This window comes from Patiria miniata, unplaced genomic scaffold, assembly GCF_015706575.1.
Source record: "Patiria miniata isolate m_02_andy unplaced genomic scaffold, ASM1570657v1 HiC_scaffold_5, whole genome shotgun sequence".
Taxonomy (NCBI): domain Eukaryota; kingdom Metazoa; phylum Echinodermata; class Asteroidea; order Valvatida; family Asterinidae; genus Patiria; species Patiria miniata.
The window spans coordinates 34,384,524-34,407,103 of record NW_024037072.1 but is presented as its reverse complement, the minus strand read 5'-3'; the positions used below and the strand labels follow the sequence as shown (position 1 = coordinate 34,407,103).

General features: G+C 41.0%; 1 protein-coding gene across 1 annotated transcript; it reads right to left on the bottom strand.

Annotated features, from left to right (window-relative positions):
* Positions 1–566: 566 nt before the first annotated feature.
* LOC119741170 (homeobox protein Nkx-2.2a-like) lies at positions 567–17,982 on the bottom strand. The gene is made up of 3 exons (XM_038216877.1): positions 17,908–17,982; positions 8,277–8,664; positions 567–4,964 (listed from the first exon to the last, which is right to left on the bottom strand). The coding sequence occupies exons 2-3, from the start codon at positions 8,584–8,586 to the stop codon at positions 4,261–4,263; spliced, it is 1,014 nt and encodes a 337-aa protein (XP_038072805.1). The 5' UTR covers positions 8,587–8,664; positions 17,908–17,982; the 3' UTR covers positions 567–4,260.
* Between the last annotated feature and the right edge of the window lie 4,598 nt (positions 17,983–22,580).

Here is a 22,580-nt window from a genome sequence, read left to right as displayed (position 1 = left end):
TTTTGACAAGGATAATAATTTTTACATCTTGAGCGTCAAGGAAGATATTACTCTGAGCTGTTTTAAGTGGTGAAGTATTAGCCTTAAGCTCCAGGGTTATCATCCAGTGACGTCTCTGAATCCCCCCCCCCCCCGTCAGCGTCGCATTTTTGGGCTTTAGATATAATAGAGTCCCATGATCCCGGGTTTATGCACAGGATGCTAGCAAAAAGAACGGCCGGAGGGAGAGTAGGGTTTGGGCTTTCTAATGAGTAATTTGCCGTTTAGGACCACTTCCTTCCCCCAGTCTCGACACCGTGTACGCAGCCAGCGGTGTTTTTTTTTGTAAAAGTCCCTAAAACAAGAAATCACCGCGGGCGAGCTCTAGCTCAAAGTCAAAGAGCTGCGTTAACATTATGTCGATAATCTTTTTCGAGTTGGGGTGTTTTTTTCATGAGTCATATTGTTCAGACAAGATGAGACGGTCGGATGCGAAGACGATCCTCGGGCCTCGCGGTAAATCTTAACTAATTGCTTGGAACGACTGACATACACTCAGGGGGAAAATAAACACAATCTCGAGAAGGTTTTTTTTTTTGGATGTCAATATTACTATTTCAGAACCGTTTCGATTAATCTTTATTCTCTTCTGGCGATAGTTGAACGTGAGTACAGCTACACTATGTATAATGAGGTGGTTGCATATTATGTTAACAATCAAATTCCGCATAAGTAATATAATAAATTATATCCTACAGATAATACAAAAATCAATTGTACTGTCCTGCCCATCCAAAGTGCCAGTGATGCATGGGGTATGTACACTCATAACGACGCGAAAGGTTCAACTGCACATGTGAAACTAAAACAAATGAGAAGGCAAAGGAATGTTACATACTCTTTTCTGGGTACATTGTTATGAGAAAATAACATGGACCATTTCTGTTTTTTCCCAAGTCTTTGGCAATTATAAAACTAGGATTAATTCACCAAATCGGATTATAATTTTCGGGCACTTAATAAAATCCTTAAATAAGAACATCGTGTTATGTTAGGGGCCTATATCTCGTGTAATTTTGCGACTTTTCTCATCTTTTAAATTATGTTCTTAAGAGGTTCTACAGGAACGATACAAAGCATACAATTTGAAGCAAATGCAGTCATATGAGAGTTACTAAAATGGGTGATTCCGTACGTGTGTGTAATTCATTATTATGTCTTTCCATTTTACATCAGAAGTGAAAATGGAGATAAGCTATCATCAGATTCGCAGGCAACGAAATGCAGCAATGACAGACAATAAGGCCTAGATTGAGAAATTATTTTGTTCGGATTATTTCGATAAATGTAAGTAGGGGATTTGTCTTCTTTTATTATGGGGCAATTAACTTGAACCGCCTCCAGCAAAACGGCACAAACCGTTCTTGGACTGGCGCAGTATGTACGTGAATACATCTAGCCACGGTCGTATCTGGACAACAGAAGGCTACGGTTGTGTGACAGCTCTAACACACGTTTTACCAATGAACTCAGAACTATGCTTCATTTTGAACAGAAGTAGTCAATTTACATTCCACTTAATTTATCTTACACACGATAAACATCGCCAGATTCTCATATATAAAACACGAGCATTATTATTTACAAAAAAAAATAATCACAAACCATCACATTTGACAGGTGAAAGCGTCAAAAGTGAAAGAGACCAAATCTCCGATTTTTATCCACCTATATTGGGTTGTATTATTTTCATATACGCTCTTGCCGTTGAAGTTTTTCCATTCTATTTTGTTTCTGCATGACAAAACTAAAGCGAGCATGAATGAAGTAATAAATACAAAGTGTGATACAAAGTATAGTAATGAGATTACTGCCGTTTTATGTTGCTACAATACAGAGTCTTTCTAAAAAAATAACCTATTGTTTGTCCTTGGTATAGATAATGGGAAAACCGATCTCTTATACAAAAGGGTATCATAATCAACCCTCGTCAGATACATTCTCTGAATCATGGACAACGTACACTTTCCAGACTTAATTATGATGTGCTTTACACGCGATACTTTCCGCCAACGCAGTGACGGTTTAGGCATTTCGGTCTGACTTGGCCGACATTAATGAAACATCAAGCACATCATGACTTAAGTGCCTCCGGGTTTTAGTTGCAAATAACAAGCTACGTACATGTACATAATCATCACGTCTGTTATACAGCTATATGGACTGGATAATCCATAACATGATACTAATGCAATTTCATAAGCTATTACACAGACGACCGTACTTCAAATTTTTTAAAATCATTCGGATTTTGTGATTCCTGAAAGGGTCTACCCTTTACCAAGCTTACTTTGATCTTTCCAACATCGAAAAACCAAACAAACATACAAGATTACTGTCAACTAAATAATTGTACGGTTTTGTTAAAGCTCTGCCATGAAATGTTTCACCGTGTTGTCAATACAAACAGCTCAGCATTATTTTTAGAGTATGTGTTTACCAATTTAAGTCAAGAGGATAGAAGGGGAGCCTTGGATTGACAAACACGATCACACAGCCAAAGTGGGAAGGGGCAAAAAGAACGGAGAGAGAGGTTGACGACAAATATTTTTCTTTACCGAGTACTTGGTGGTGAGCGGGCCGAGGGGGTCTGTTTGGACGGGGCATTGTGCACAGGAAGCTCGGCAAATACACCCGCATTGTCCGCACGGTCGATTGATTGCAAAGACCGTAAGTCAGTCTCCTTGTATTCACAGGGCTTACAACCGGTGGGAATATAAAAAAGAAAAAGATCCGGACAGGGTGTTACCACACAATAGTGCTTTTTTTCTCGGTGGGACCGGGTTATTTGCCGGGTCTTTTGAAGGCAGAAGAGGACTCATCAAAACAAGAAGAATGAGGGTGTGAATTGGTTATGTCCTCTTGGGGTATCTTTGGCCCATCTCACCTCTGGCCTTTGTGAAGGAGGTGAATAAAACGACCACCAATCGGCTGTCTCTGAATGTCATCCTTTGCCAAAATCGCATTTTGCACCTATTCACAACTCACACCTGTCCCGTATTGTGCGAGGGGGAATAGAAAAGAGCCAATGGTTGCAAGCGGAACTTAAAGTAGATGTTAATTTCAAAATGTAATACCATTAATTCGGCCGCTATCTTTGAGGGATCAAGTTAAGTGAGGAGTTTTCCCAATCTTTTTGCCCCAGAACACACCCTTCTTTTAGCAAGTCGTCACATCCTTTAATCCTAAACACAAAATGAATTTTACATGACGGTGGGGATACGCTCGTAAAAAAAGCACATCGCGAGCTTTAACCAATACCGCCTTTTGACGGAGAAATCCACCGCGTAATGGAATACTGCAAAACTTATTGAAGCTGTTATATTTGCCAAATAGGGACGGTTTGCTAGTTACCAGAAAGATACCGCGCCTTTGTCAGATTCATGATTACTTTCGAAACGACTGTGCCGGAGTAGCCCTCACTGACAGTGGCCCGGGTGCAGTTTTGATTCCTTGGTAGAACTAGATTGGTTACCTTTTTGTCCGAGTATACGACTACAAGCCATGTTTATAATTTTACTCTCTCTTATTCCCTCAGATGCACCGGAACATTACATTATTTAATATGCTACAAAGGTACACTAATAGAAGGGACTTGTGCTGGAAAGGGGTTTGGTATTAATAACTGAACTTTTCGAAAGTCTTTGACTAATAATTTACAAACGTTATTTATTACAAAATTAATAGTGGTATTCGATTGAAAACCTAAAGAGGTTGCTTTCCTATCAAATTCTGATGACTGCATAAGTTCTTCAACGCAACCATTTGCGAAAGTAGTAAAAGACAAAAGTTTCGGACATTAAATACCGGAAGCACATGTGGCGAGGCGATTTTCCGGTCCATCAAGCACGGACAGCGGCACGGGAGTCAGAAACTGTCCCTCGCAGCTGGGGTACACTGAAGGCCAAACCAACATTTGTTTAGGTGGACGATGGTCCAAAAATCGTGTCCAGTCAGCCGGTGAAAGGGGCGTCCAGGAAGCGTAAAATAATGACGAAGTGAACATCCTTGATTATCTGGTTGTGGATGGGTGTATCCACACTTTCTCGAAACATCACTTGGGCGAATAATCTTCAAAATATAAAGCAGCTTGATGTCATCGTTCAACCGATGGAAGATATTTTATCAGTTATGATTTGCAATACCCCATGCGTGTCCGTTTTAACAGACACTGAGTCTCAATGGATCCAATGCTTTCTCGTCGAGTCTGACGGCAGGCATTCACCATGTCCAAGGCTGGGCCATGGAGCCCGAGTATTGCATATTGTTCGACATGCCTGAGAAGGTGCTGTAACTGCTGTAGGGGGCGGCAGCGTAGCTGCATTGTGAGGGGTAGGCCTGCATGTGTTGCAGCGGTGGCGGGGCTGTGGCTGCAGTGGTCGCAATCATCTCGTGGTGTGACTTGGGTCCCATGCACGGCGCCGCCGCGGCCATGGCGGCGCTGGCTGCACCGTTCATACCAGCACCACAAGGCTTGCCGTCCCGTACCAAGACCGGTACGGCGACCCGCCGAGGGGACGGTAACGGGTTCATGTCCAGACCTTTCTCCTGGCGGGAACGCTTCAGCTTGTAGCGGTGGTTCTGGAACCAGATCTTAACCTGCGTCGGGGTCAGGCGGATAATACTCGCCAGATGCTCCCTCTCTGGAGCCGAGAGGTACCTCTGCTGGCGGAACCGCCTCTCCAGTTCGTAAGTCTGGGCCTTGGAGAAGAGGACTCGTCTTTTCCTCTTCTTAGGAGGGTCTGAGGAGGAGGAGTCCTGGTTGGCTGACTCTTCATCGTCGCTACCGCTGCCACTCAGGTTGCCATTGCTGATGTCGGTGGTGACTGGCGGGGAAGTCTTATTGGAAGTTGGGGTTGTGTTCACATTGCTGGAAGTGGTTTTAGCCGAAGTAGAATTTGCTGAGTTTGCCGTCTGACCGAGAGCTTTAGAAGAAAACGGAATGAAATAGAAACACACATAATGAGTATGCGGAAAACCCTTAAATAACATCCATCTGTTGTTAACTTCGTTGTTTACACATGACCAACCCTTTCTTTCGTTTTAACCAAACGACTCCGGTCGCATCGCGCCGCGATCTACATCCAAGTACAAAAGGCAACGTCACAGGTATACCCGTTTTCTTGACTAAGCAAATAGACAGAAGACATCAATATACGAGTCAAGTTGCTTAAACAGAGACGCGGCTCAATCCGTCAAGGGGAACCTGGCGTTTACCGAACGTGAACGGCATAATGCAGCAAAGGCGCGCAGAATTCAATCCACAACACATTACCGTCGCCTATCCTGGGTCGTAGAGACCCGCTCTTACCGTGTTGTGTGTGATGGATCACCCGCAATCTTATAACCAAGCAAGGGACTTATTTTCCCCTCATGTCCGTGTACACACTCGGTGTCATCGCGCGTGGGGGCACTCCGCGGGGCGAGCCGAGTCCAGGCCATGCCGTGTTTGCTCACCACGGGCAAATACAATTAATTAGAAAACGAGCACAAAAGCGATCATTTACCGGCAGAAATTCGTGGGAAATTCAAAATGAAATTAGGGGATGTCCGTGGAGAAACAATGTCGTCGGAGACATCTGGAGAGTGTGACATTTTCTTAAGAAAATGGGGAGGGTAAAAACAAACGGTGTCATGGATGAGTCTGATGTTCTTTTAATGACGAAACATTGAACTGAGCAACCTTTTTCATGTTCCAGTGTTACACAATGTTGTATATTATTGAAAACGTTGTCATGATTGTTCAGTATCTATTTCCGGTTTGACCATATGTCTGCTTTATTTTCTTTCACATACCTCACAAAACAAAACGTAGTTATCGAATAAACATTTTCCTTTTTTAAAATCAGATGAATTCACTTAGTTGAGTGCAATTATGTTGTTTTTCTTTTTGAAAAGGGGAAAAAGTCCTAGCGAATATAATACAACAGCGACTTCATGCGCTGGGGGACACAAGACGTCAACATTTCGGACAGCGCAATCACCTAATTTGATAAGATACTTTGAAAGATGTTACAGCTGGTTGCAGAGTTGTAAAGGGGGTTCTTAACAACACGATTTCTTTTAAAGAGCCGGGCAAATAATGCGCACGGGGTGTTAAAACCTCTTGTCGAAAGAAAATGACTGTTCAGTCCCTATACAAAAATCACTCAGATATTTTTGTGGCGCAGTAAGGACGCTTTCAGACTCAATGATGCAGTGAAACAAAAGGTGGTGTGGTGTAACTGTTTTACCCTATAGAAATGGATTCGTTGGAGTCAGACAATGAGCAGCTGTGCGCCATTTCACGAACTTCGTTACAGTTGATTGACAGGTCGATCCATGATAACCCCGGTTGGCAATGACCCAATTTAACCCAGCTTGGCTGACAAAATATGTGATGAGAGAACACAAATCAATACTATCAGCCGTCCAAGTTGGACATAACGAAAAATTTCATGTCTGTCAAAAAAGTGGCGTGACTTGGCCCAAATTTTCAGGGGGAATTGGACTAACTTTCTAGAGGGGACACTTATGGGTTTTGAACAACAAGAGGGTATTTTATGTCCTCTTATCCTCTCGAAATTCTGAGTGGGGAACAAGGGGCAAAAGCAGCAGACCATGCTTCGTTGTTCCCTTATTACATCACTCGCGTCACAAAAGGACAACCCTCAAACCAAGGATCTAGTTCCCTTTTTCGTGTAGAACGTTGCTTTACTTAAACTGATCAGGCTAACCAAACCAGCAACTGATACAGGACATTTCTACTGATTACATGTAGTTATATTCTAACGGATCACTTTTCATTTCTTTCGTGTGATTGCGAAGTTAAATGCAAGCTACACAGCGCACGGAACCGGCAGGCCTGCTGTACCTTTTCCCGGCTCGTCCGAACCGTGTATAGTGTCGGGTGACGCGCTTGGTAAACCGAGACCGGACATCACAGTTGTAAATTGCCCTTCCGCGCAGTGACGTTCGCGGTGGACGGGAATTGTAGTCGATACGGTCGCAAAGAGCACATGTCGGTTCAATGGGGATGCAATGTGCACAAATCTAATTTATATTGATTGACAAAACCACGTAGACAACTTGATGACCACGTTATACGCCTATAAATGACCGAATAGAAATAGGGTGTACACAGTAAATTATCTTCCAATCATTTTGTTACAAATTACTAGGTTGCCATCTACAGGCTTGGGAACGAAAAGGTCTCCAAATTGTCCCCAAACTTACAGTACTAGGTGAATAAGTTTCTCTGACAAAGCTAATGATTAAGTCTGGTCAATAGCTCAATAATAATGTCAAAATTAGACAGAAGGGGGACTTGTCAAGTTTAATCAACAGGTAATGTTTCACAAATTAGTGGTGCAACCACGCAGCCATTGCAAGGGATAAATTTTGATTCACATTGTCAAAAGCAAAATCCATTCAAAATGTACTTTGATGATAACGAAAACACATTTCAAACCGACTGGAGATAGCTGCCAGCCGCAGTGTGCTTTATTCATGTTGACGGCGCGTGGTTTTGTTTCAAGAGTTTGCAAGGATGATGGGCATGATTTTTTTCAAGACATCAACAGTCATTCCTTGCTGCTCACAACTATGATAGTGACTTGCTCGGCATTCAGCTACTCAGTGTTGTTTGTCTATTTGCTGAGGTGTTCTTGTTTGAATTTTTCTACTTTACTAAATGTTCATAGTTAGTGGATTCTAGGATTCAATTATTTGGTGCATCATCGGCAACTTTTTTGCTTTGATCGTAGCTAGAAAAGAATGTACCAAATTGCAATTAAATGCGACGAAAAAAGGTGAGTACCAACACTGCTTCCATGATTTTCACATTGAGAGATATAAATTTACGAGTAACATGACACTTTGAATACTAAATATCTATCATAAGACTGCATATAAATTGATGTGAGTAGTGCGGACCTCGACAACTTTGATCTTGCACCGCCATAACTATTTTATTTTATTAAGCAAAAGCAACAAAGCGACAAAGGGTATTATTTTTGCATTGACTCCAAAACGTTAGGCCCTAATGCTTGGAAGTAGAAAAACGTAGATATTGTTTTCATATAAATACGATTTTTAGGAATTATCAAAGTTCAATATTGCTACTTTGAAAGGTGGTGTGCATCGACCTTCGATCATAGAAGCAAAGAGATGAAGCTTTTAGGGCAGATCGACATTGCATGTTATGTTGTTACTCTTGCGTGATATGTCTGCATATTGAATAGAAACAGAATACTCACAGGAATAAGGCATTAGGTCCGAGCCTTGAGTCTGCAACCACCGCGTGTAGGGATTGTCGCTGGCGTCATAGAATGAGTTCAAATTGGCCGACTCGTGGGAGCTGATAGTGGTAGTTCCGTCCTGTAGGGCTACCGTCGGAGAACCGCCGTTGCCCACACGGCAGGACCGGGCCTTGGCAGTCTCACCGGCCGCAGCCGCAGCCACTACGGCCGCGGCTTGCGGCATGTCTAATATGTCCTTCACCGAGAAGCTGGTCTTGACATTCATTGCGATTTCTGTCTCATCCATGGGGGCAGGAGATGTCCACATGGGGGCACACTGAGGGGTAGCGATCAAGTCCAATTCACAACAAGGCGAAGAACTTCACTGAGATGCACTGCACAGCGTCTGAGTCGCACACGTGATAATACAAAAGAGAGGAGAAATAAAACATAAACGGCATTAATGTAATTTGACGGTGGCAACAGACTAAGGTCCTCTATAGAGAAAACTTGATGGAGCACTGATCAGCAAGCACGTGGAAGATGAGGACTTGTTCTGGCGCTGAGAGGCACAACACTGACCGGCCGACATGCGAGGAGCGTAGTTTAAAAAGGACACCACCATGTAGTCCCTTTTCCCCCCTTGCGGTCTGCACCGTGTATATACACAACGTGCGCGATAGACGTACGAACGGACGCGACGGGCAGTAGTGGTGATGCAGTAGCCGAAAGCTCCGGCTGTGAGTGTGTGCGTGGACACGGTGTGTGCGCACGACTCGACGACCAGTGGCCACGGGCCCGCAGTGGGCGGCGCTTAGAGTCAATTGCCCAAACAAGGTGTTAGCATAAAATCAATTTGTCACCCAACTCTGTGGATAATTTGATTGGTGCTCAAGTACTGCCGTTGACACGGGTGTCAGGCCGGCTTCATTACACCACCCGAGGGTACTGAGCTGCTCTAAGTCTTTTGTCCCGTGTGGGATGATAGCCGCTCTGTTCTCATCCAGCAAAACACCTGACGAGTTTTTACCCCCCCCCCCTTCTAAAAAAAACCTTTAATGAAAAGTGTGTTAATACCTGCGCTAAGCCTCTCCATCTCAACGCGCTCTCCGTTCGAGTTCAGTGTGGGATTACCTTTGACGAGCATTATACCGGACTGAATTTCCTAGTTCACTTTGACGAGTGCACGAAGAGACCGCTAGCATCCAATTAGAAAACAAACCCGCAGAAATAAGTGCGAGACAAACCGAATTTATTTGTCCAGACTTCTAACATTAAAGCTTGCGTATAGAGCAACGGACATGGGCCCGAATTCTTAGAAAACTAAAGCATAATACACTGCTTAGAAAATGTATTGTCCCAGCAGGAACATTTGGTCGGAAACGTGTTTGTACAATCTGCGCATTTTTACCTGTTCAGCAAATTCGTGTGCTTTATGAAATAGTTAATTCTATTAAACAAGTGGTTTAGAAAGTGATTATTCAGAATGTCTGGGCTGCATATAAAATAAATTGTGGTAGGACGGGGGGGGGGGGGGGTTAGTGTATAACTTGCCGAGATCATGGACAACAATTGACAAATCTGGCTAATGTAATTCAGTCTTTGTCAAAATGATTCTGGAATACAGTGGACCTCAATATACGTCTATTTTCACAATTGTATTGATGACAAAAGTCAGTTCGTTCGCTATTTGTGTTGTAGTTGTAATGTCCAGAAATGAATATTGACAATTCTCGAACTTGCGGACTGCATTGCATGTGCACAAACTAACAGCAAATGCAGTGCATGTTTACACTCAAAACATCTGTTTTTGGGGATACAAACCATTCTATGGCAATTTTGAAAGCACTCTGATGCGACTCATAAAATGGCACTATACACTTAAAAAGGTAAAGTGCCTTCCCTATCTTTGTGCTTCATTGAAGATTGATTACAACACACCGCTTTCAATATGCTTCATTCTAGGACCAATTATAATCAGAAACCTGTAGGTTAAATTTCATAAACGTTTGGCCATAAAAAAATACGGCAAATTGAATATTTGATGAAGACCATGAGGTTACATGAAAGAATATATATGACAAAAATATGTATCGATGACGTTTTCGATAACTATGGATCGTGGATTACTTATAACCGATGAGTTACTTGAACGGCTCTACAACAGTTGTATGCTGAGCAACATTTGTTACTTCTCACCTTAAAAATAACAGGACTTCTAAAGTTTTCGAATGCTGGATACCACCGTGACTTTCATTTCGGTTCCCAGAAATGTAGCTTTAAAAGCACGGAAGATGCATGATTGGGGATTGTTTTCTCTCGCGCGATAACACGTACAGGGCTATACGTATAAAAGGACGACAACAACAACTGAGTTAAACGGAACATCCTCTGTGCCAACATCTCGCTTTTTGAAGCAACATTTAGATTGGATAATTTATAAATGCTTCTGGCTTTTTAATGCAGGTATTTAACGTTGCAGACAGCCTGCCCTTGCCTTATGTTCATGTGGCTTTACAAGAAGTGCGGTCTATCACAATGCTTTTAAGGTTTTGAGTGTATTTTTATGACCCATTACTGGATACAAACCAGCCAGGAAACACTCATAGATGGAGGAGGATTACTAGTAACTGTGAAAGCCAGATGGGTGTACGTGTTGTTGAGCAAGCGATTGAAAATCATTTCTAAAAAAGGTAAATAATTAATACAATTTGTTTTTCTTCAAATGATCAATGAATATTGAACAGTGAAACCATGCAATCATCTTTCAAATGAAATTGCTTCAATGAATCCAAAACTACAGCTGTCAAAGCAAAACTTCTTGGAGTAAAAATCCACTACGAAAGTTGTCAACCTTAACTTCTTAAACAGAAATGTAAAGTGAACGATCCTTTTTGATTTGGTATTGTAGCGAAGTGTTGTTATTGGGTGACAGAACACGACCTGAAAATCACCATATTAAGATCTTTATTTGCTCAAAGTCAGGGCAGTAATATCATCCAGATATGCCGGGAAAACGAACTGATGACCGTTATCGAAAAGTAAATTTGACATGAAAACTTACTCGATGAATAAAGAGGCACTGTAAGGGTGTGAATCTGTCACGAACTTATTAATACACACCTTTAACATGGGTTTAATTTGGTGATGCTCGAATCGTTGGTGTTTTATCCTTCTTAGTATTTGATGTGCTGAGTAGCTTGCAAATAACTAATAAAACATAATTATCTATTGGGTCTGCCATGGGAAGGGGACGGTGCTGGCGCTATTCCTAAGCTGCATTCATGGATTTGATCATTGACATTTCAAGGTTTGTATCACACATGCACAGCTTTTCCTCAAATGAATTAACTTTTCCCTTGGCGTGGTTGAAAATTGCAGTAGACTGGAAGTGGAAGTAAATTAACCCCCAAAAGGTTTATTTACCTCACGGAAAATGTGAAGCTAAACCGCTCCGAACTAGCAAGAGCCTAAATAAAATGTCTCTCGGGAGAGCAGAAGAAATCAAAGCTCTATAAATTTTGAAGAATTCGTATAAGGATTCAGGACCTAAATGTCAAACGCTTATAAGAGAGGAGTTGCCCAGGCTCAGCACGGACGAGTGGCCGACCTGGCCTGGCCCGGTTGGTTCCGGACTTAGATCTCGGGCTTGACTGTATTATGTACTACTAACCTCACCCTATATACGGTCCAGGGTGATGGTGTATGGGCCTGAACGATATCTAAACAGGGATGAAGTGGACGGGACTCTTCAGTCTGAGTCCCGACAAGTTGTCACACTTCAGGGGACTACACGCTGCACCTGACTACTGTGCAAAATCATGCATGAAATGAGAGTAATGGTAATCCACTGCGCTTTTCTTTTAGTATTCGTGCTTTATGGGGACTTTTAAAATTGACTTTGTAATTTGAATCATCCAATCACAAAGTCTCTAAAAGCAGGAGTTGTGTGTGAATGGCAAAAGCCAAACATGGAATTCAGAGGAAACTAGTTTGCGTCAACACTAACTTTGCATCGGGTATTATGCATGGACGCGTTAACCCCCACATATATCACACTCAGTTTCAAGGTTTTTCTTTCAAACTTGGGGTAATTACTTCCACCACAATTTTCCACCCAGGTTGTCACTCCAAAACTCAAGTATTCTTTAGTATCAATGAGCGGTTTAATTTGTTACGAACTTGACACAGACAAAAAGCGGGCACTGTCAGTCAAACCCATGATAAATCGCTAAACGGTGATTATTTTTTGCGATAAGATCGGGTGGGCCGAGTCGAAGGGCTTTTATGTTCTTGTCGCCAGACCTAGTCTCGGGGCAATGTGCCACTGCCACAAAACAAACTCCTCTGCACTATCATTTGGGTTATCCGCTAGAGTATATTGCCCCGAAGCTAAGGCCAGCCTGGCAACTTGGACTTTTTCCCGCTTTGAAGTCAAAATCAACAGAAAAAAACTCAACAAACTCACACCATCGAAACCACGGATCAAATAACAAAGTTGAATCTAAGTACAATGCCGATAACAGAAAATTATGGCCAAACAGTTGCAATAGCGTATTTATCTCAACTCAAGAGCGGTGTGTAGTTTTGTTTTCATTCAAGGGATGTGACTATGTTTTTTGATTGTCGGAGAAATAAAAGACCCATGCGCAGACTTTCAATTACATTAACCGACAGAACGAACCCCTTTTCACTCTGCTGAATTACACAGTGTTTGAGTTATGCCTTGTTGGACATGGGAGTACAGACAGACAAATACCACGCACAAACGTTGAAACTCAGATATCCATCTTGCTGAGTACACATCTCGCCGGCGTCACTCAACGAAACAAATAGCGCGGGAGTTTGCTTAGAGGCCGGGCACCTGTCGAAGGAGGGTCGCTGCTAGCTTGCTGAGGCCGAGGCCTTGTAGAGCGACAGAGCCGTCATGCGCAGACTACGACCCCACATTGCAGGGAGTATATAGCAGTCCGGAACTGAACAAAGTAAACCCGCGACTGTAAGGGCGCGGGCGCGAAGTCGACTCGCTCTTTTATTCACCTGTCAAAAGCTGCAATTTATTAACTTCTTTACAAAACTTTTTGTGTACGTGTGTGTCTTTTTTGCCTCTTTCTCTCTTTCCTTTTTAGCCCTGGGTGCAGGGTTTTTAGGGGAAAGATAACAGAAAATCCCGATACCAAGGGGTGGAAGTACTTTGGCAATTTAGGGCACCATTATTATCAGACACAGATGAATTAATTTGGAATTTGAGAGCAGAGACTAAAGTTTTAGTGAAAGATTAGGGCTGGTATAAACCCAACACTTGTGATAGGCCCGATAAAGTTCTCAAATAATGACAAAGGCAGATGCATTTTATCACATAGATTGCACCTTATATAGATAAATAGTATTCCAAAAGCGCTCTGCACTGAAGTAGTGAAGTAGGCCATGGAATTAATAGTGCTAACTGCCATTCGCTATTATCAACAGCGTCGTGTTTCGACACATTTTAAGAAATATCTTTTTGTCTAGTATTTTATGACTGTTCACACTGGCGTATATATTGTGAAAATTCAAAATCGTGTTCACAATCCAATGTGAGGATTCAACTTTATAAATATTTTCTATGATATGCCGGTTTTCTAAGGCAGTAACTTAGAGCTATACAAAAGGTCATGGATTGAACCCTTTCTGACGATTCCTTTGACATTAATAGACTCAAAAGAATACTGGTATATTGAGCACATTTGTGTTCAATCCTCTCTGCCTCATGTGTTCTTCAAGAGTTTAATGTTGACAGAATCAAAGCAGCGAAAACCAAGACACATCTGGACCCGGGAACGCCCCAGCACACAACGGTCCACAGCCCGTACAGATTCCTTTATCGATACACAGACTTTGGGTGTTTCTTTTTTCAGAACACATAACCACCACATTGTAACACGGTTTTTATTGAGTCCTGACACATATCTCAAGAGTCTTTTCTGTAACCCCGAAGAGCTTTGGGGTTAAATCTCGCTGGAGACCTAGTTCGGTAGACAGATTCACAATACAATGTAAAAACTGTGTTTTGAGTTTAAACAGTGTACCAACTTGTTTTTACATGTTTGAATCTATGAAATGTTTAAGTTTATGGGTGTCTGTGACATGTTTAGGTACACAACGAAAGCCTGTTAGTACCATCAAGTATCAATTGTAAAAGTAAATACAATCGACTTATCGGGTTTTAGTCGAATGACATTCTAACTACACATTTTTATCAATATTCTTTTATCACCTGTCAAAAAAAAAAAAACGAATTTGAAAATATAAAATTGACTTTTTTTCATAAATTATTTAGGATAGTATGAACAGGCTTTCATATACTGTGCAAAATCTAAACATGTTTTAGACTAAACATAGAGAAGTCCTTTCTCTATGGACTAAACGTGTTAGAAAGTGGGTACAAAAAGTGTTTAAACTCTATGCACCATTTTTACAGCGTATTTACGTACCAAAGGTTTTGATGTATATTGGCCTAAATCTGGAAAAAGAATCCAGTCTGTATGGCCTGATTCGACATAAAGATTGTACAGGAGGATGGTCTGGTTCCCACTGCATTAGTTCGCAAAGCACGGGCTTTTTTTTTTACAGAGCCTCCGTCCATTTTGTGCAGGCTAACCTCGTCCTCACGGCGTACGGCTACGAGACGTGCGCTACCACTAGCTGCAACCGCACTATTGTTCTGAATCATTCGAATATCCCCCAAACGTTGGTTTTAACTTAAAGATACAAAACAATATGTGCCGCATGGTGTTATTAATGCTCGTACATGCCAGGGAGACCTTTACAGTCATAAACACTGCCTGAGGTGTTTCTAGCAATGGTCTCGCCATTACATGCATGCTTTTCCTATGATCATAATAAGGCCAGCACACTAACGGTGTCCTTGAAAGGGAACATCTATCTGTCTGGTTATGAGTGTAATGATGATTATTTTTGTCATCTACAAACAAAGGATTATAAATAGGCACTCATCAGATATCACCTATGCATATAGATACTCGGCATTACAGCCATGGCCCAACCACAATCGCGACGAAAAGCCAGACGAAATTTAAAACGCGGGATTGTTGAAGATGTTGGTAGCCTATTTATGACATATGACTCGTGTACTGGTCTAAAGCTCTTTCATAGACTACAAAATTATTGATCACAATGGTGCTTTTAATGCATTCTGCATCTAGAGGCCACGGTAGTGTTGATTCCGACTAAATGCTGTTATTATAATTAAATTATCAACATTCTCGTTAATTCTCGTTTAAGTCTTGTTCATCAAACATGTCTTCTCCGTTAATTCGATGTATTTCAATGTATTCTCGCTCGAATCTCCAAAGATGCCAGCTTAATCGAAATTCGAGTGTCTAGAATGAGAATGATGCTTAGTTATAGAAAGATGTTTGAAAATATTTTGGTCCGTTTTTGTTGCGTGTAACAAAAACTATATAATACAATTAAATTAGGTTTTGCCCTTCATATAATAAAATTGCTTGGAAAAAAACCCAACAAATCCATTTCAGCAGTTAATCCTCAAAATGCCTGGTAAACCACAAAGGGTCCTAGTTCTAAAGCGACAACTTTCGTACTGTTAGATGCAAGCAATTTCCCCCTGTCAACCAAATACAGCCACATTACGGGGTTCAAAAATCAAGAGAGCATACAACTCACTCAACGGAGGCCGTGGATTAAGCACTCCTTCGAGTACCGTCAACGGTCCTCGCCACACACTGCACGACTCTACGGGCTTTGTTTGTCAAGTTTGTCTAAGGGTTTTTACAGCAACTTAAACCTATTCAGCAAACCAAACAAATCCTTCTTGTTCCTTTTTCCCCGTGGTTAGAGAGCAACCCTTTCTTTTTTGTCCTTGCTATTATAGTAAGTTGTAATCTTGGGGAATTTCTATAATGGTTATGTACATGTTTGTAGATGTAGAGCAAATTCTTTGTTTGCGTGTAAAACGACAAAGTTTTTCTACCCGATGTTTTCATGCACTGCGAAATTTCTACCGATGATGCTGAGACAACACAAACATTATGATAATCCGGGGGGCGTGCTTTACCTTACGTTCGATGCTGCATTAACTGATACTTTTTACAGTTCATTCATTCATTCATTCATTCATACAAAACATTTATTTGAATATTGCTGACACAAAATGCACAATGAGTCTATTTAAAAATAACATTAATGAGAAACTGAGTAAGGAACAAAAAAAATTATATAACCAACAAATAATGTAAATAATCCACAAAAACTACGACTCATTAACAAATAAAACAGCAATAGGGTGGCATGCGCAGGAGCCAAAGGCTTATATTGCCATGCCAGTACAAACAAACACAAAAAATTACAAACATGAGTGGACAAACAAGAAACAAAGACAAGAACAATTATCTGACATCTGACAATTATCATATAAATAAAATAAATTAACATGAACTAAAATATGAATTTTCTGAAATTTGTTCAATGAAGTTATAGAGTCAAACGTCAGGAGCCTCTCTTACGGGATATGGTATGTTTCACTCGTTTTAAAAACAATTAAGGTTCACATTCGATAACTTATCGGGACTCTTTTTTTTCGTATGAAAGAGGCCCTCAATCGTCATGACTTTACGAATTATTAGATAAGACTCTGAACAAGTCTGCAGTGTCCACATGCACGTTGTGAATTTAATTCAATTCACGTCTGTGTTCCTCTCAAAGAAATAGGCCTACGCCTTTTAAAACCGGCGCAACACAAGTCAGTGTGTGTGTACGACATGGCGCAAATTGACGGATTGACCAGCCTCTAAAGTTTGTCACTGATAACACTGTACTGAGTACACTTGCAGGGCACTCGTTGAACCGGTCTTTTCTCTGAGCAAGTCGCGGTATTGTCACAGTTTGAGATTAATGACAAGAGTTCACGTGCGCATTGTGCAGGTATAAAGCCGAGAGGCATTGACTCCGTGCACTCACATTCCACGATGAAACGAGGACAATACAGCAGCAGCAGCAAAACAACAAAAACGAAGCATACAAAAAAAGAATAAGCAAACACTCACTGCAATACATGTAATAGCACAACCGAATGACGCTTCAAATGATCTATTTGTTTCAGCAGTTGCAGCTGGTTTTGGAACACTCAACACTAGGACATGCACAGCAGCGACACCACACTATAAAATCCACAAGATTCTCCGTCAGAAATGAAAAGGGGCTCCAACAAAATCCAACATCAGTCAGAGCTTAGTATTTCAGCGAGAATCAACTGGTCCAATTTCACAACCGATATGGTAATTCTTAATCAAGGCGTGACAATGCCAGGACACGCTTCATATATAACTTTGGATGACGAGATATTTTGCATACATTATGTTTTTCACATCATTCTGATCGTATCATCATTTGCATAGAAGCACCATGCACAATCGTTTCATGAAGTTAATGACACGATTTGAATGACAAAACAACTTGTGACACCACTCAGAGATGGCATCAGCATTGCCTACGAAAGTGACAACTCGGCCTAATTAATGCAATTTCAATTGGGAAACACACCTTTGACAAACGACAGTCACCACACGGTCACCGTGCGGACAGCGACCACGACGCAGATACAGACAGACGAATATGACAAAATAATCACCTCATTGCTCGGTGCACTTCTGCAACACCTACAGCATCTAAATTATCCCTCGTCACCCCTCGAATACTCTTCCGAATAGCGATATGTGATGCAGGATACATGATACGTCATAATGATATTACAAAATAGCAAAAATGAAACCGGTAATGCGTACTTTTTTGCCTTTTCCTTTGATCAGGAAAGATAAAAGTAGCTCATATGACTCTTTAGGATTCACATGGCTCATAAAATACATGACCAGCACATTGTAAAGATAGGATGATCTAGCTTATCGAATAACTGATAGGACCATTGATATACCCATGCATCATCACATACAAAAAGCCTTCACAAGCATTCCCATTGCGGATTGGAAACCTATCTGGAAAAAAAGCTGTCGTATAAATTCGGAGTTTGACAGCCATCATCGACAAATTGTTGGTTCAGTAAGTACACTATATTGGTGCAGAAGATATTGAATCTCCGAAAATGCATTGTTCAAAAGGATGTCTGTAGTCAGAAGCTCACGTTATTACGCAAAGTGATTGACTTACTTGGGCTATTTTCCCGTATACAGAGCAATAAGTTGATCATCAAACTCGGCAGCTTCTTTACCGGCTTTGGATTGGACTTCTAGAGAATATCCACATGCTTGTCATCTACATAAATGCCGATGTGGTCTGTCATTTTTGACAGAGATATAGGTCTTCTGCTGTAGCTTTAACGATGCCGGATCCCAATCTGTAGCCGATCAGTGCAAGGGACCAAACCACCGAGTTCATATCACACTCTTCCCTCCTGTACTAGCAGGAACAGGTACAGGAGCCTTCCCAGCGACTGGGCTCAAGTTCGTTGACAGGGACATCGCGTCTGGGCAAATCACCGGCCATAAAGGCTGATGCCGGCCCATTCCTGGGCGTAAATCACTCGCCGTAGCTGACACAAATTGCTCGTTGGTAAACTGATTTTATGAGAGCGCGTGGACATGAGAGGGGCCTCCCTGGCCCTTCACCCCTAATGAGGGTAATTGGGGTGTCATTCGGTTTCTTTTCTTCTAGAGCTATAGGACTATATTGGGCAGAGTAAAAACACATTATAGACACAATGCTCACTCTTGCTTAATGACGATCATCAATAAAGGTAAGGATGTTCTTTTCAGCTTGACTACGAGCGCAAACTCATTTATTCAGCAGATCAGTTTCCGATTATACAAACAAATCAAATAATTAATATTAGAAATGAAGGGAGCCGAGAGGTCGTGTAACTGTTTGTTTCAACTGAAGCCGGGAATCTACTAGACAAGATGACATTGATTCAATTGGCTGACGACTTTATCTGCTTTGAGATAGATTTGACTCTTTCAAAAGGGAAAATGGAACAGGACGTGACGGGAAAAGAGTCCAAACATTATTTGTTCAATTTGAAGCATGTTGATATTAAAACACACAATCCAGTTGACCCCAGCTCGCAAAGCAAATTGAGCTGCTATGGCAGGCCACATATAATGGGCACGCCGCTCGGTAATAAGTCCAATCATAAGTCCAGGGCCATTTGTGTCTTAACACGAAGATATCAAACCAACAAAGAAACCCCATATTGTCGGGGAAGATCAACAATGAAGCAGGGACATTAGCCTGAATACGCGGCGATTATACGGTAATAAAACGAACCGCCAAGAGTTGATATAAATGTTGTCCGTACAATAAAGCTGCAATTCCGACTGAAGTGGGTCTAATGGTGAATTGCGCGGGTCCGTGCCATAATGTCACAAAGCCATAACAGCAAAGCAAATAGGACTTTTGTCGTTGTTCTTTGTCAGCGAATGGTACTGAATGAATGAAGACCAACACTTGGCGTGGCAAACGACCGGTCAAAGTCGGCAAGGAATTATCACAATTTTTTTTTCTTCTAACCGGACAAAATAAATTTATGCCTATACGACTCAGGCGCACCTGTGAGAAAATTAATTTTGTGAACGTATTTTGAGATGAATTGAGAACATATTTAAGTTTCTTAGCTCCTCTCAAATAATGCGGTTAGTTACTTTTGTCTACTATGAACACACTACCACAACATTGAAAAGCTTGTCTCTTTATACATATCGGCAGAAAAATTGGCGGGAGAAGCAGAAGACAGACGAATTCCTTCATGCGTCGTTAAAGCCACTTGTTGAAACACTGAACATCAATTTCTTTTTGAAGAGGTCGAAACAAACGCATGATACAGAACCGAAACTCGCAAAAATGGACCATTGACGCGCCAAGTATACAAGATGACAAGACAGTATGGCTACTCATGTCACGCAGCCGCCATTTTGTCAAAGGTTTCAGGCGAAATCGCATCGCCATTAAAAAGCCATCAAAAGGCCACACTTTTGTGAATTACGGTATGGTGGAGTTTTATAGGGGCTGCTAAGCCGAAATCAATTAAGAACTAGTCTTTGGTGTACACTGCATGACAAATTGGCTGGTGGCCTAGTTTTGTTTAGCATTTTTTTGTGCTCAGCAATTTACTTTGTTTAACAATTCCATGAAAGTGGCCCTTGGTAAGGATGAAAATTTCAGCAAAGTCGAGATGTTTTTTTTAATACAAATGTCATACTTCGCACATCCCCCCTCTAAAAACAAACACATAGGCCTAATGCCAACAAAATAATTGCTATCACTGAGTGATCAATTTATAAGAACTCTTAGAAGCGATTAACTTTACAATTAATTCTACTAATGACGGGGAAGTGACGTAGAACATACAGGAAAAGTGCAAACTTGGTTCGAATGCAATTGTTGGAAAGATTAAGGCGATGCATTAATAACACTTTAGACGTGGTTATTCGGCTGAGCTTTGAACTTGCAGCGATTATAGTGGGAAGAAACAGACCAAGATAAACATGCGGAAATAACAGACAGAAGTCATTCTTCAGGGAACATGATGAAATGTTTTACAGAGGCCTGTCACAGGAAAAGAATACTGTTTGTATAGTTTTGTTCAAAACAACAGTGGCCATGGACTAAAAAGACAATTCAACATTGTCTTGTTTGATTCTACTTAAAATATCTGCACGTGAAGAACAAAAGCTATATAGATTAGAATGTCAGAATGCCCGATGACATTAAATTGTCTCCTTTTCACCTGGAATGATCAGTTAATATTTTACACATACCATAAACCCCTATAAAATATGAGTCGGTGGATTTGCTTTATTTGCCTTCCTTGAGACATTTACTCCGTCACACCATTATAATGACCGCAGACCATTCAAGAACGTGCCTAGATCTAAGCGGAGATTCGCAAGCCAACCATTGACTCACTACGTGACTCGTATACGGTAATACATCCCCCACCGCAATGTCCCCTCCCCGTGCTAAACTGCTTGAATCCTCTGCTGTCGAGCCATATGATGTATGCTTCGTTATACTGTCGAGGAATGGAGCTGACGGGGAAGTATTGTTTAACCATTGCCACTTCATTTTAGTTCATTACGTCGGGTTTGGGTGATGACTAACGCGGGTAAATTCTGCGGCGGTTGAGGGCGCCATGCAGACCCATCACCAATGTGGCAAGTCACTTTTCATCAAGTGCTATTTACCGCCGACGGCATTTCTCATTATGTTTGGGGCTTTAAAACGACTCTCAAGCTCGGCTGAATTTTCAGAGTAACTCGTTGCTAAATGTATGCTTACAGACTTGAAACCTTCACTTATCATCCACCACTTCTAAAATTAAAAATATGCACCAATACTCACTCTGAATGCAAACCAAATTCCATGGTTTGTATCACTCAAAGTCCTTTTAATAGATGACACAAGAAAAACCACTGTCAGCTATACTTGTTGATACAACAATATAATTACAAGTTACTGAGGAAACTTTTGGAATGAACACGATATAATCTCAAAAACTAAAACAAATTAAAGCAATTAGTGTACAATGCACAATTCATAATACCCTACGAATCAACACTATATTAAAAAGATTGAAAACAAGATCTGTCTAATGCAGGCTACGATTTTTTCACCTTTATGAAAGGAATGTATAACTTATATAGAATTCAAGAAAACATTTATTTCCACACCATTACTATTAGTCACATTGAATACTACATTAAAGGGAATGTACATCATTGGCTTTTGCTGTAATTTTCAGAAATGAACTATTTGAAGGGTTAGTATAATAGATCAAATATTGTTACACTGACATGTTTGAAGTTTTGTGTTCGAAAGTGCTGGAAAAACTAAGAAAAACAAAAATGTTCAAGTAGTCTGGTTCCTTGACTCCACTAAAGATAAAATGGATCAATTTATAAATGCCGGAAAATTGTAAGGTAGGGAAACCAGTCTAGCTGGCCTGCAACCGTTCACGAACATGTAACCAATAGCAAACAAAATTTGGATTGAAAAAATGATAAATTTGGAGCAGAAGTTGAAAAATAATTAGGTTTTTCCAACGGTGGTCGGCCGACCACCGATGGAAATTTATACAAAATACCACTTTTCTTGAAAATGACTTCACACCAGGTGCCATAATTTTACAAGATGCTTTAGACTGTTATTAACCAACATCCTAGAAAGGTATTTCGTAAAAATGCGGTAGTTTTGTTTTTCAATGTCTGCAAATGCTGAACCAACCCAACAAACCAATGGTACCCTTTGTTTGAATGAGACTCAAATCAAACTATGACATTTCCTTGTTTGTCA

Excerpts from the sequence above, each read along its gene's own strand:
- LOC119741170 (XM_038216877.1), bottom strand. The coding sequence starts at position 8,586 with ATGTGGACATCTCCTGCCCCCATGGATGAGACAGAAATCGCAATGAAT. Across the intron at positions 4,965-8,276 it reads GGACCTAATGCCTTATTCCT|CTCTCGGTCAGACGGCAAAC; the intron begins GTGAGTATTCTG and ends TTTCTTCTAAAG.